Source organism: Python bivittatus, unplaced genomic scaffold (assembly GCF_059951505.1).
Source record: "Python bivittatus isolate LINGU-HERP-01145 unplaced genomic scaffold, Pbiv_v1 ctg000120_np1212, whole genome shotgun sequence".
Taxonomy (NCBI): domain Eukaryota; kingdom Metazoa; phylum Chordata; class Lepidosauria; order Squamata; family Pythonidae; genus Python; species Python bivittatus.
In genome coordinates, this window is record NW_028277037.1 from 6,766,865 (window position 1) to 6,779,997 (window position 13,133).

At 43.8% G+C, this 13,133-nt stretch overlaps 1 protein-coding gene across 11 annotated transcripts in view; it reads left to right on the forward strand.

The window, feature by feature from the left end:
- Window positions 1-1,608: 1,608 nt before the first annotated feature.
- Window positions 1,609-13,133, forward strand: part of MAGI2 (membrane associated guanylate kinase, WW and PDZ domain containing 2) — a 659,127-nt gene continuing 647,602 nt past the window's right edge. For 7 of the 11 annotated variants that reach the window (XM_088134917.1, XM_088134920.1, XM_088134919.1 and 4 more), the window contains exon 1: window positions 1,610-1,947. In XM_088134917.1, the coding sequence (XP_087991043.1) occupies window positions 1,647-1,947 (301 nt within the window). In that variant the 5' untranslated portion in view covers window positions 1,610-1,646. Of the gene's footprint in view, window positions 1,948-13,133 lie in introns of all 11 variants that reach the window. The other 4 variants (XM_088134926.1, XM_088134927.1, XM_088134928.1 and 1 more) reach the window with 2 other exon arrangements.

Here is a 13,133-nt window from a genome sequence, read left to right on the forward strand (position 1 = left end):
TGAAATGAACAAATACATGAATATAACGACACCTTTTAGGCTCACTAATATAGCCAAGTTCGATCAAGCATGTTGTGCAATAAAGGATCCAAATGTTACACTCCTTGATGGATCTTAAGGTGGCAGGTTTAACTAACTAGAGCCTGGAATTAGAACAAGGGGGACTACTGACAGCAATTGCCCACCATCTTTGTCTCCCAGACCTGACGGGGTGGGCAGGTCCCATCACACACCCAGAGGGAAACCTAGGGGCCACTTTCATTTTCCACAACTTGTCCAGGAGCACCTGGGGGGATTCCATTGAAGTTGCAAGTTCTCTTCCCTTGCAGATTCAATGCCTTGTGGAGGCACATCTGTCCTGCCCTTCTGCATCCGAGTTTTCAGAGATCAAGGCGGGCAGTCTCCCTGCTTCCAAGCAAGGACTCTTAGCGGCTTCCTATGAAGTCTCCCCGAAAGAAACTCGCTGGCAAAACGGACCGCCACACCAGCCATTCCGCTCCTCTCGCAGGAGTTGCGGGAGCGGAGGCGTGCGGATGCTTGACTCGGAGTTCCCTAACGATGCCGAACTCTTGCGGGAGTAAAGCAGGTTTTATCTTGAAAGCAGAGACGAAGGGCGCGAGGAAGCGGCCAGCGGAGCCAGGCTTCTCCTGCCGCCTCGGCCCCCTCGCCGCTGCCGCCTCCCCCTTCTGAAGCTCTCCTTTCGCGCCTGGCGCGGTTGCCGCCGCCGCCGCCGCCTCGCCGGTCGCCGGGGCGCTTTGCGGAACAGGCGAATGGCAGCCCGGCGTGCGCGACGAGCCCCTGGAGGGGCCAGATTGGGGAGGGGGCAGCAGGGAAGAGGGCAGGTGGGCGACGTCCCCGTTCGTCCGGGGCGCGGCCAGTGCGGGCCGGAGGCGAGGCCGAGCTGCCGGCGATGCTTGCGGCACTCGCGCCGTCCGCCTCGGCGGCGCAGCGGCGGGTCCTTCTCCTCCCCCTCCTCCTCCCCCTCCCTCCCCGCCTCCCTCCCCACCCTCCGCTGGCTGCTCTCCGCCTTCTCGCTTCCCTGCTGTTGCTCTGCCAGGCGAGCCAGCCTCTCTCTCGGTCTTCACTACCGGGTCAGGCGCGGCGGAGAGCGACTGTGTGAGCCAGCCAGCCCGCCAGCCCAGCTCGCTCCCGCCTCCTACTCCAGCGTACACAGCCCTCCCTCTCCAGCCAGTTACTGTACAACTAGTATTCTCGCTCGCTTTCTCTCTCTCTCTCTCTCTCACACACACACACACACACGCACCAGCATACACGCACCCGCACTCGCTCGCCAGCATCCCAGTGGCGGCGGCGGCTGCTGCAGCAGTCGCTGCCATGGCTTGCGGCTCCCGCCTCGCACGCCGCTAGAGCGAGCCAGAGGGGGAACCGGCCTCTCGCCCTCCTTCCCTCCTTTCCTCCTTCCTTCCTTCCTTCCTTCCCCCCCCGGTCCTCACCCCCTCTTTTCATCCGCCGCCGACGGAGACGACGGGGACGAGCAGCCAAGCCCCCCGCCCCTCGGAGCCTTTCCCCGCGCCGCCTCCTCCTCTCCTCGCCCCCCCCCCCACGAAAGGGAACTCCAAGGACACCCCAAGGCACGGAGGGAAAGCAACCGCGGCGCCGCTCCCTCCCCCGCCCTCCCCACGGCAATGTCCAAGGGCTTGAAGAAGAAAAGCCACTGGACGAGCCGAGTCCATGAGTGTGTCATCGTGAGGAACCCGGAGGGCCAGCTGGGCTTTGAGCTCAAGGGGGGCGCCGAGAACGGGCAGTTCCCGTACCTGGGGGAGGTCAAGCCCGGCAAGGTGGTCTACGAAAGCGGCGGGAAGTTGGTGCCCGAGGAGCTGCTCTTGGAGGTGAACGAGACCCCCGTGGCCGGGCTCACCATCCGGGATGTGCTGGCGGTGATCAAGCACTGCAAAGACCCCATCCGGCTGAAGTGTGTCAAGCAAGGTAAGGCAAGGCGAGGCCGGCCAGCCGGGCAGGGCAGGGCAGGGCAGGGCAGGGCAGGGCAGGGCAGGGGGCATCCGCCGGGGGACGAGGGGCTGGGAGCCGCGAGAGAGCAACTTTGCTGAGTTTCCCGGCGGGTTTCCCGGGCAGCGATGCGCGGCGCCCTGGACGCGCGTCTCCCGCCTGCACGGGAGAATTAAATGTGCGTCAGTGGCCGGCTGCACCGCAGCAGCGAAAGTTCGGCGGGGCCCAGGACGGAGCAGCGCGCGGAACTGTCAGGCGTGTCTGTGCGTGTGCGGGAGGGGGAGGATGTGGCCGAGCCGAGCGGGGATCTCCTCTCCTCCTGCCCCCCCCCCACGATCGGAGCTGACTTCTGTCGTGCGTGCCCTCAGCCGAATGCATCTGAGCAAGTGCAGAGCGCTGTCTTGCCTCCGGGGCGGTGCAGAGTTCTCCTTGCCTTTCGGCGCCCCGGATTCGCACCCGCCGACTTGAGAATAAACTCCGCCGAACTTTTCGGAGCGCCTTTGACGCCGCCAGCCGGAATGCGTCTCTGGAGGACGGGGCTGGCAGAAGCTGCGGGCCCAGAGCGGTTCCCCAAGAGGGAATTCTAGCGGGCCCTTCCGTTCCCGGAGAGGCATACGTAGGATTGCTTTGCGCATCTTTGGGGTCAGGCGGCTGACTTGGCACTGATTAGGCGCTGCATCTGAACGAAAGTTATCCCAGGCAACCTCGCTTTTCTTTTGGTACGGGGAGTGTAGCTCAGATTCCAAAAAAAAAAGGGGGGGCACAAAGGTGGAATATGCTTCAGTAAAAAGGGTCCCTTGAAACCAACGACCGCGACTGTCACTCTAGTGAGGAATTGGTGGCTTAGGGTGGGAGGACCAGCCTTGGGAAGACCTGCAACCTGTACTAGAAACCGACCCAGCTGTAGTTTGCAAGGATGGTGGGAGGTAATCCTTAGGTAGCTCTCAGTCAATGGGAGAACAGGGTGAGGGGCAGGGCGGAGCTTAGTTGAACAGGGCTTTCCCCCTGGATTTGCATAGTATGTGGGGCGCGCTTGCCCAGAGAAGCTGGATTGCCCAGTCCTTGAGCCCGTTTCAGTTCTGCAGAAGTCCTGGGTGTTTATGACTATTTGAATGCTGCTGGCTTGTGACCTATCAAAACAGTGCCATTTTTATGAAGGCCATCAGAACTGGGCTGCCAAAATCCAGATGACCGCTCTATGCCAGCAAAGAACTAGAATTTCGCTATCTTTCTGCTGCCATCTTACGGTAGTCTGAATATTGCAGTCCAGGTAGGGTAGTCCTGATTTTCATTGAATTTTTAACTTTAAAGGTTAAAAAAAAAAAGATGCTGGGAAATTCTGGCAGTAGAGTGTTTCTTTTCATTTTCTTTTATCGCAGCGTATCTTTGCGACTCTAGCTTTCAAACATGTAGAGACTGTGAATTGCAATTAAGCATTTCACTAGAAAACTTGATAGAGAAAGATTTTGCTACTTACCAAAGAATATTGAAGGTGCCTGCCATCCTCAAACTGCGGTAAAGGGGCCGTAATAAAATAAGTCTTGGTGTCAAAATGACATTGGGTTTATGGAACTACATTTCTAAGCTGCAGTTTCTGAAACTTAAGGTACTTTATCAAAAAAACTACATCCACATTAGTAAATAGTTACAGTTTGTGTTGATTTCGGATAAAGGAATGTAGATTGATAAAGAATCTGTATTTCCCATTCTCAGATTGATCAAAGAATCAGACAACAAGAACAGTGGCCTTTTGGGAACAAATCAGTTATAGAAAATCAGTAGCTGTGGAACATGTAATTGGAAAACTGACCTCAGGGGTAATATTCTCAGCTTCATGTTTATTATTAGCTTGGAATATAAAAACCCAAAGATTATAATGGAAAGGTGCTATCAATGCCATTATGTAAGAAGTAGTCACCCTCTTTTGGATTTTCTGAACGTTTGCATATTTTTTACACTAAATGTTATTAAAGTTTCACGGGGGCTGCAGTGATACATAAAGGAAGTTTTGAGTAAACAAATAACACCAAAGTTTACTGCTGTTTGATTTATTTCATAATCAAAGTCATCCAGCATTCAACAGGTCAGAGTGAGAAAGTAATTGCCTCCATGTCAGTCAATTCAATTAAAGTTATAACTAGGATTGATTGATTGATTGATTGATTGATTGATTATATGCCATCAGGGCTTATTTGGCCCAGCCCTTCCCCATATAAATACCACAAACTTTGGTAAGGAAGTTCCCATCATGCAGATTCTAGACGCACATACTCCCTGCTCAAAAGAAAAGTAAAAAAACCTGATGTCCATCAATCTGGAAGATTACAAAATCATTTCTAAGGCTCTGAGGCTCCACAGATCTAGAGTAAGAGACACCGTCTTGATATGGAGAATATTTGGGATAACAGTGAATCCTCTCAAGAGAGGCAGTCATTTCAAGATCACTTCTAAAAATGATCATCATCTAGGAAGTCATAAAAAACCTTAGAGCAATATCCTGAGATCGGCAAGCCTGTCTCATCTTGGATAAAGTCAGTGTTCCTGACTCCATCACCAGAAAAGCAGCGGGTAACACTGAGATTTAGAGCCACTGCACATTAAAAAATATTGATGCTTACCTCAAGTTTGCCAAAAGCATCTTGTTGACTGTCCAGACACATGGAGGAATTTTCTGTGGTAAGATAAGTCAAAAGTGGAAGAAGATTAATCAAAAATGGAATGCTTCATTCCACATGAATACATTGTGCCTGGCAGAAACCAAATACTCCATTCTACAATAAGAACCTCGTGACTATGGCCAAGCAAGGAAGTGGTGCTGGGAGATGCTTTGCTGCCTTAGGACCTGCATGATTTGCCAACATTGGTGACTTGATTTCGTGTCAGAAAATGTATGGGGAAAAAACAGATCACCTTGTCCATCGACTGAAGCTGAAGCACACAAGTGGGTCATGCAGCAAGTCTGTGAGACAATGGATAAAAAAGAATACATTCAGTCTTTTGGAATGTTTGGGAATAGCCAAATATGTCTAGACCTAAACCCCACAGAAATGTTGCAGTAGCTCTTGTTGTGGCAGGACATTTTGTTGTTGTTGTTCAGTCATTCAGTCGTGTCCGACTCTTCGTGACCCCATGAACCACATCGCGCCAGGCCTTCCTGTCCTTCACTGCCTCCCTGAGTTTGCTCAGTTTCATGCTCATTGCTTCGGTGATGCTATCTAACCATCTCATCCTCTGCCATCCCCTTCTTCTTTTGCCTTCAATCTTTCCCAGCATCAGGGTCTTTTCCGGAGTCCTCTCTTCGGATTAGGTGACCAAAGTATCTAAGCTTGAGCTTCATTATCAATCCTTCCAATGAGCAATCAGGGTTGATTTTCTTTAAGATTTGACTGGACAAGATTGGCAGGACATTTAGTTTATACTAAAAAAAAAAAAAAACCCTCAAATATTCCTGAGCTGAAGTAGCTGAAGCAGTTCATCATGAAGGAGTGGGTCAGAATTCCTACACAGTGATGTGAAAGACTGATCACTAATTATAGGAAGTGTTTGGTTGCAATTATTATAGCCAAATGTGACGCAACCAGTTACTGAATCTAAGGGAGCAATTACTAGTTTCACACTGGTGCATCACATCACATATTAGATTATTTTCTTTATGAAATAAATGAATCAAGTGCCAAACTGTAAAGGTATTTGTTCACTCAGGTTCCCTTCATATACTTGAAGACTCACCTGAAGCTTTAGTAAAATGAAGTGACAAAGGTATGCAACAATTCAGAAAATCTGAAGGGGGGTGAATAGCTTTTTACAGAATTGTAGATGAGAGAAGCTAGTTCCTGACAACTTCTAGTGGCAAAGTTTAGCTATTTTCCTTGGCTAATTACTTGCAATAATTCTCTGGTTTTGCATGACTCAGAGGATGGAACTGATCCAAAGTCTGAATTGGGTATTTTGGACTTTGCTGCTCTATCTCATATAGTAACGTCAAACTGTTAAAATGATTATATCTTGATTTTTGTGCAGAAAACCATCATTTTGGAATGCTATAGAGCCCTACATCAGTAGATGGAATTTCTTTATTGCTTGTCAGAAAAATAAACATCCATTATGTTATGAATACAATAAACAAACCTCCATTCAGCAAATTTTGGATGTAATGAATAACATTTTACATCAGACTTCAAAGTCCATTGTCCCAAAGCACTCTAGACAACTGACATAATGTACATCATTTGCATACTTGTAATTGATACTAAAATCATTTGCATCCATTTACACCATTTGTCATACGCAAATGACGTCCACTGCATAATTAACCAAAGGGCTTGAACTGATATAATTGACATCAATAACATCAATTATTGATCAATAATATCAGTTATTAAATTTGGAGGACTAATAAAGTTGTGATGTAGCAGTTAAGGCACCAGGCTAGAAGCCAGAAGACTGTGAGTTGTAGTCCTGCCTTAAGCATGAAGCCAACTGGGTGACCTTGGGCCAGTCACTCTCTTTCAGCCCTAGGAAGCAGGCAATGGTAAACCATTTCTGAATAACCTTGCCGAGAAAACTGCAGGGATTTGTCCAGGCAGCCACCAGGAGTCAACATTGACTCAAAGGGACAAATGAACAACAGACATAAATTTGTAGTTTTGGTAGCCTCTGTAGGGTCATGCTAGAGATGTTAATAAAAAGCAATCTCAGTGAGCCGAGCATGACTGTTTTCATGAGCCGAGCATGACTGTTTTCATGAGCAGAGTTATGTATGCAAAAGCTTCCATTCAGTCTTGAACTCTGTACCTCTCAGATCTTATCTACCCCTTCAGAATGAGTAAGTTGTATGACTCAGCTTTTTTGGGGGATAAGCAATGTCCAGTTTACATGCACTGCATTTTTTTTTAGGCCTGTCTCTCATTCTTAACTTGTATCTATTTTGGAATTGGTGTTCAGGCTGGTGGTATTATTATTATTATTATTATTATTATTATTATTATTATTATTATTATTATACTTTGTTATAGCCACCCACTCCAATAGACTCTGGGCTAGCATTGCATTTCTCCCTGGACCATTACATTTATCAAGAATAAATGAGTTGGTGATGTTGGCTGAGTTCCTAATTCTACTAAGCCATAAACTGTGGTTTGGGTTCACACAGCCTGTTAAGTCAAAGCCTAACAGACCACATTTATAGTTTTACAGAATTTATAAACACGGCCAATATTATATGGAGTTTGCATAGGTAGCATGAATATTTCATCCCTCCAATCCCCCATTATTATACCACCAAATTCTGGCAGGAATGCAGGATACTTTTGGGATTTCCCACAGAATTCAGGTGAAAAACCAAATGAAAGCAGGAAGCTATGCTAGGATTTTGCATCAGCTTGATGCTACTGGATCATCCTCCCATAGTCCTGCCTGCTCAGATGACATCATCATGCCTTTCTTTGTTTCCCTAGGCTTCACAATATTTCTTTTCTGCTGCAAAAAGGGACTTGCCACTGAATTAAGGAATATGGAATTATGGAGTCCTTGGGGTTCTCCGAGCTTGGTTGTTTTCTTGCAAACGTTTTATTACCCGGCTAGGTAACATCTTCAGTGCTAGAATGGAATAGAATAGAATGCTAGAATTCTAGCACTGAAGATGTTACCTATCCAGGTAATGAAACATTTGCAAGAAAACAACCAAGCTCAGAGAACCCCAAGGACTCCTCAGTTCAACCCTGAGCTACGTATATTCTCGAATATGGAATTACTTGTTTTATATGTTATCTGTTTAATCTTCTTTTTTGGAAAGGTAACTTTTCTTGTAACAGCAGAATTTAAGGAAACAACAGGATTTAAACTTTCTTATAGAAGAAACTTTGCCCAGTTTATATATAGCTAACTGAGCAGTGACAAAAGCCTACCATCTTTAAAATATCTTTCAAGTTACTTGCATCCTGCAGTGCTCAAGGTTGTCATTATTCTCTCACCTACATAGAAAAAACTCCGACAATAATTGTCCTATTAATGGTTCTTTTTCTGCTACTTCTGACTCACTGGTCAAAGGAGGGATAGCTGTCAATCAAAGCCACCCCATTTCAGCAGCAGCAATAAACCTTAACAAAATCCTCTTTATCCGTGTCCCTATTTGCTTGGGCCTGTTTACTTCTAGTCGTGCCTATTTATTCCTTCCAGTAGAAGAGATTTATTCCTTGTCTCCCTATTTACTCTAATCAGAATCTCAAGGAAATCTAGCTAGACCCACTTTCTGGGATAAGATTTTATACTTGTATACTGTAGTATATTCATATACCTCACTTCTCCTTTATCCTCTGATATTTCCTTATACTGTATACCATTGGGGATTGATTGATTGATTGATTGATTGATTGATTGATTGATTTTTGACTTTTTAAGGACTCCTCCTCCTTTGCGCCTAGATTACTTTGCAACTTGGATTGTGTTTAATCACTTATGCCTAAGGGGAAGGTGGGTGAAACAGCTGTTGCCCCCTAATTTCCAGACAATTCACAATGCTGGAAACTCTTCTCCTACATGAAATGAGAAAGAATAAGGGCAGCAACTTCAGCAACTTAGCCTGCTTTCAAGGAATTCAGAGGCCAGATGGACAAGGGAGTATACCTTTTCTTCTACACGAGTCTTTAAAAATTCAGTCCAGTCCAAGTTTGGTATTCTTCTGTACACATGCATAAAATCTGCTCCCAATGATTTTTCCCCGTGGCAGTCTGGATAGCACAACAAGGATGCTCAATAAATATTGCTTCTGTAACTTCATCCTCTTTGGTTTGTAAGACTTGCTAGAGGAAGGTTAATGAAGTCATTATCATAAATTCTGCATACATTTATCAATGATCTTTCTGTAAATTCTTACCCTGTAGACAGTTAATTAAAACTTCATGACCTTGAATTGGCCATGTGACTATTTTTGTTTCGCTTTCTCAGAAATAAGTGTGTCAGGATAAAATAATAGGGTGAAATGTGGAGGGAGAACTTTTTCATTTCTAATACATTGTTAAAGTTCCTTGAATATATATATTTTTTTTCTTGAAAGTTCTTACAAATCAGTAGGTTTGCCATTTAAATGCAATTGAGAGGTATCTTTGGTTCATAACAGTTTGTAGAGCACTTTTAGCATTACAGAAAAAGAAAAACAATATTTGTTGATCTGTGATTTTGCTCCAGCAGATTCAGCTTTACAAATCGGAAAAATGGCCTTTAAAAGTTTGGAGTGGGTTTCAAAAATGACTTTTTGTCTCTTACGATATTTATATTGTAAGAGTTGATCCTATTCATGCGTGGTTGTGAAAAGGTATCCCTCTGAAAACTTTTTTTTTTAAAAAAGCTGTACACATTTCAACAAATCCTACCAAAGTGAATATACACCATTTAAAAGTCCATTTTAGGAAAGCACCATCCATTTTACATTTAGTCTTGATCCAAAGGCTTTTATATTTTTCCAGTTAAGAGAACTGGACTTGAATTTTTCAGCTCATTCCACAAGGAAGTTCTGTGAAGTCTTTCCCCAGTCCCTATCCTTCAGAGGTGTTGTAACTCCCATCATCCTCAGCTAAATGGCAGAACAGGGATGATGGGGTTGCAAATACGACACATATGGGAATAGAACCTGAGCACAGAACAATTGCTTGACGTTCTAATGATCATTTTAACAGTTGTCGGAGTGCAATAAGTGCATAGATGTACTGTAACTACTTCTGTTTCTTATGTTTTTTTTGAAGAGGTAGTAAATTCCTAGAGGGCACTGAGTCTGCAATACAAAAGGCTGACTTCGCCAGATAATTTTGAGACAGTTTTTATGTGTTGCTATCATGATGTAATGGATAGCATGAATACAAATGCATCCTTCATAAAGCAGATGGATTCTGGAAGCCTCTTTGATACATTGTTTTAATGTTGCGATTATATAGAAACTATGCAAATCTGCATTGTCCTATACAGATCCATGATGCCTGACAGTGCTTTAAATGTTGTTGAATCTTCTTCTCTTACGATCCAGTGGTGAAGAATGGTGAAAGGCATAGTTTAGCAACTTTTGGAGGAGCACAAATTCTCCACAGTACTTTTAGGTTGAAAAATAATAATAATCGTAGGCAGATCTTGCCTCTCTCTCTACAATAGCTCTTTTGCTGTTATACTTTCTATAGTTGTAGTTTCTCATCTCATTCCTTTTAAACCTCGATCAGATAAACCAGAATAAAGTGTTAGTTATTCTCATAAGTGGTGTTTTTCTGCACGAGCCCAATTCACCATTCTTCTGGAAATGAGGTGTCCAGAAACAGATTAAATGGAAGTTTTCTGGGGTGTATTATTATTATCATTATTTATTAGACAGTCCTATAGGAATGCTAAATGCTGCTTTGCTTTGGTGGTGGTGGTGGTGGTGGTGTGTGTGTGTGTGTTGTTATTTTGATTCATTTTACAATTGTATTTAGGTTTTGCACTGAGCATGGATGTGTTAATTTTTGAACACTGCTGAAAGTCGTACGATTGTGGCCATATGAAAATCTAATGAATGAATGAATAAAAATAAAATAAACAAATGCACAGCTTTTAAAGATTCTACATTGTTTAAAAGGTAGTGGTTCATGACAAGAGTTGCAAGCATTTGCAAAACTAGGAAAAAGCCTTATCATTTTCTTGGTTATTTAGTGCCTGCCTCTTTATAAATTGATTTATTACATTAACAATGAGATTTAGCTATTCCTCAGTTCTGAGTTGGCTCTGACCATAGGATTTCTCTGAATTCCTTGTGTCAGTGTATCCATTTCTATCACTTGGTGAATGGTAGGCGAGCAACTCTTCTCAAGCACGGAATAACCCTAATATTTGTGAGGGAGTGTCCTGTGTAGAATTTACCTAACTCAGTACTGTTGAACCCAAAACTGGGTTCTTGCCTGGAGATGACTGCCAGTAACTTCACCGGACATGAGAAACCCTTTAGAGCAAATTTCCTTTATTGGTGTGCAGCAGTAAAGGGGATACCTGTATGAAAAGAGGCTCCCCAAACACAAAGAAATCAGGGTTTTTATACATTTTGCTTCAAGGAGATATAACATCTAGAGATTAATGATTGTTCAAGAAGTTCTTCATCACCTTAACTGGGATTTCCCTTTGATCTCTTCTGTGCTGTTGACCCATCCCCATACCTTTTGTTTTCTCAAGAGATGTCAACTACAGGTGAATACATGTAATAGGTTAATAAGGTTAGATATAGACTAACCGAGAAGGGTCAGCTATGGGTGAATACATCCTTGCTGTCCTGCAAGAATCACAGGCACAGTACTTTCCCATTCCATGCTCCTCAGCACTGAAGTGTAGACTTCTCTGATTTTTAGAGGGCAGTCAGCAACATCTAGCAAATATTGTCAGATCCGGTAAGTGAGAGATCACCACAAAATCCTGAGGCTCTAGACTAGAAGGAAATTTAAAAAAAAAAAAAAACCCTGGAAAAAGGCAGCAATGGCAAATGATTTCCATATGGCTGCCAAGAAAACTAAGTAGACAGCCTATGTATGTAGTTGTTAGGCATCATGCTGTACTCAACAGAGTCATTATCTTATTTTTTTCCCAGGAATATCTGGAAATATTGGGAATTGCCCCTGGTATCTCTTGCACTGCAGAACATATAGGCAGTCATAGAGATATGAACTTCTCGTTGGGTTAGCTTCTCCTAAAATGCGCAACTTTCTCTTTGCTTTCTTTTACTATTGTTTCATTACCCATTGATTTGATCTTGGTTTTATGGAGGTTGTAAGTCCCATTCCAACTTACATTTGCCAAGGTTGGCTGGGGAATTCTGGGAGTTGAAGTCCACACAGCTTAAAGTTGCCAAGGTTGAGGAACACTGGGGTAGCGGAAGCCTAAGTTCATTCAGTGACAAATATCAAGGAAAATGAAATATCCGTAGATACTTTGGTTTTTTGCAGTACTGTTATGCTAGTATCTGTAGATACTAAGGTTTTATGCAGTACTGACTGCCTTTATAGTCAGTCAGTTTACTACGGTCTTAGACCAGTACAAGCAATGTGTCCATGAGTGCCCAGTAAGTATTTATAGATCTATCTTAATAGATAGTAAATAAAATAAAATTTAAGACACAGTTAAAATACATTTATAAAACAAGCTGACTAGAATCTGTGAGTAAGGTCCAAAAGGAACATTCTATGTCTAAGTTATAAAGTAGACTCTAGAATTATATAAAGTGTGATAATATCTAACATTACAGAGATTTTTAGTATCTAAAATTTAAGTAAAATGTAATATGTAAAATTACATGGGAAAAAAAAGTAAGATTATATAGAATACATCTGTCTGGTGGGAAATTGGCCCATCAGGGTCCGGTGGATCTTCCATGCTGCTGTGCAAAACCTAGCTTCATGCACTGTAATAAAAGGTAGTTCATCTATGAGCAACATCTGGGCATGGGCCAAGTTGGACCGATGAGGATAGCTGCTGATCAGAGGAAGGATACATCTGGTTTGAGTGTCTCTGTAAAAGGAGCAACGAAGAAGAACATGTTCTGTGGTTTCCACCTCTCCAGAATCACAGGGGCAGAGCCGTTCAGCCAATGGTACTTTTTTATATTTGCCATGTTGTTCTTCATTAGTTATGGGGGAATACGTTCAGCTCCAGGGCCTTCCCCCTCCTGAGGTGACCAATAAGGAACTTAATTTTGGACACAGATATTGGAGGCCACACAGGTAGGTCCTCCACCTTTTGCATTGGGGACTCACTGGAGGGGTCTTCATATATCTTCTGTAAGTGTAATTCCCAGGCTTCAGGAGGTATATAGGAATCCAGTGGGATAAGATCTCTGGAGACCTGGTGAGCTATGAGGTGGCAGAAGAAAGTGGAGTTCTTTTCCTTTGCTGCTTGAATAAGTCATTCCCAAGTGGTCCTTGTGTCTTCCTTCTTCTTGAAGGCCACCAGTTGCTTATATTGTTTTTTAAGAGTGAGAAAAAGTTCAAGGGTCGTTATGTTATTGTCCCCTGTCTCAGATTTATAAAGATGATAACCTGATGTAAGAACTTTCTTGGCTTCAACACAACCCTTATCAAACCATGGCTTTGATGAGATTGAACCCCACTTAAGTGAGAAATTGGGGTCACAAGTCAAAAAGGACTCTAGCTTTTGCACTAGAGTTT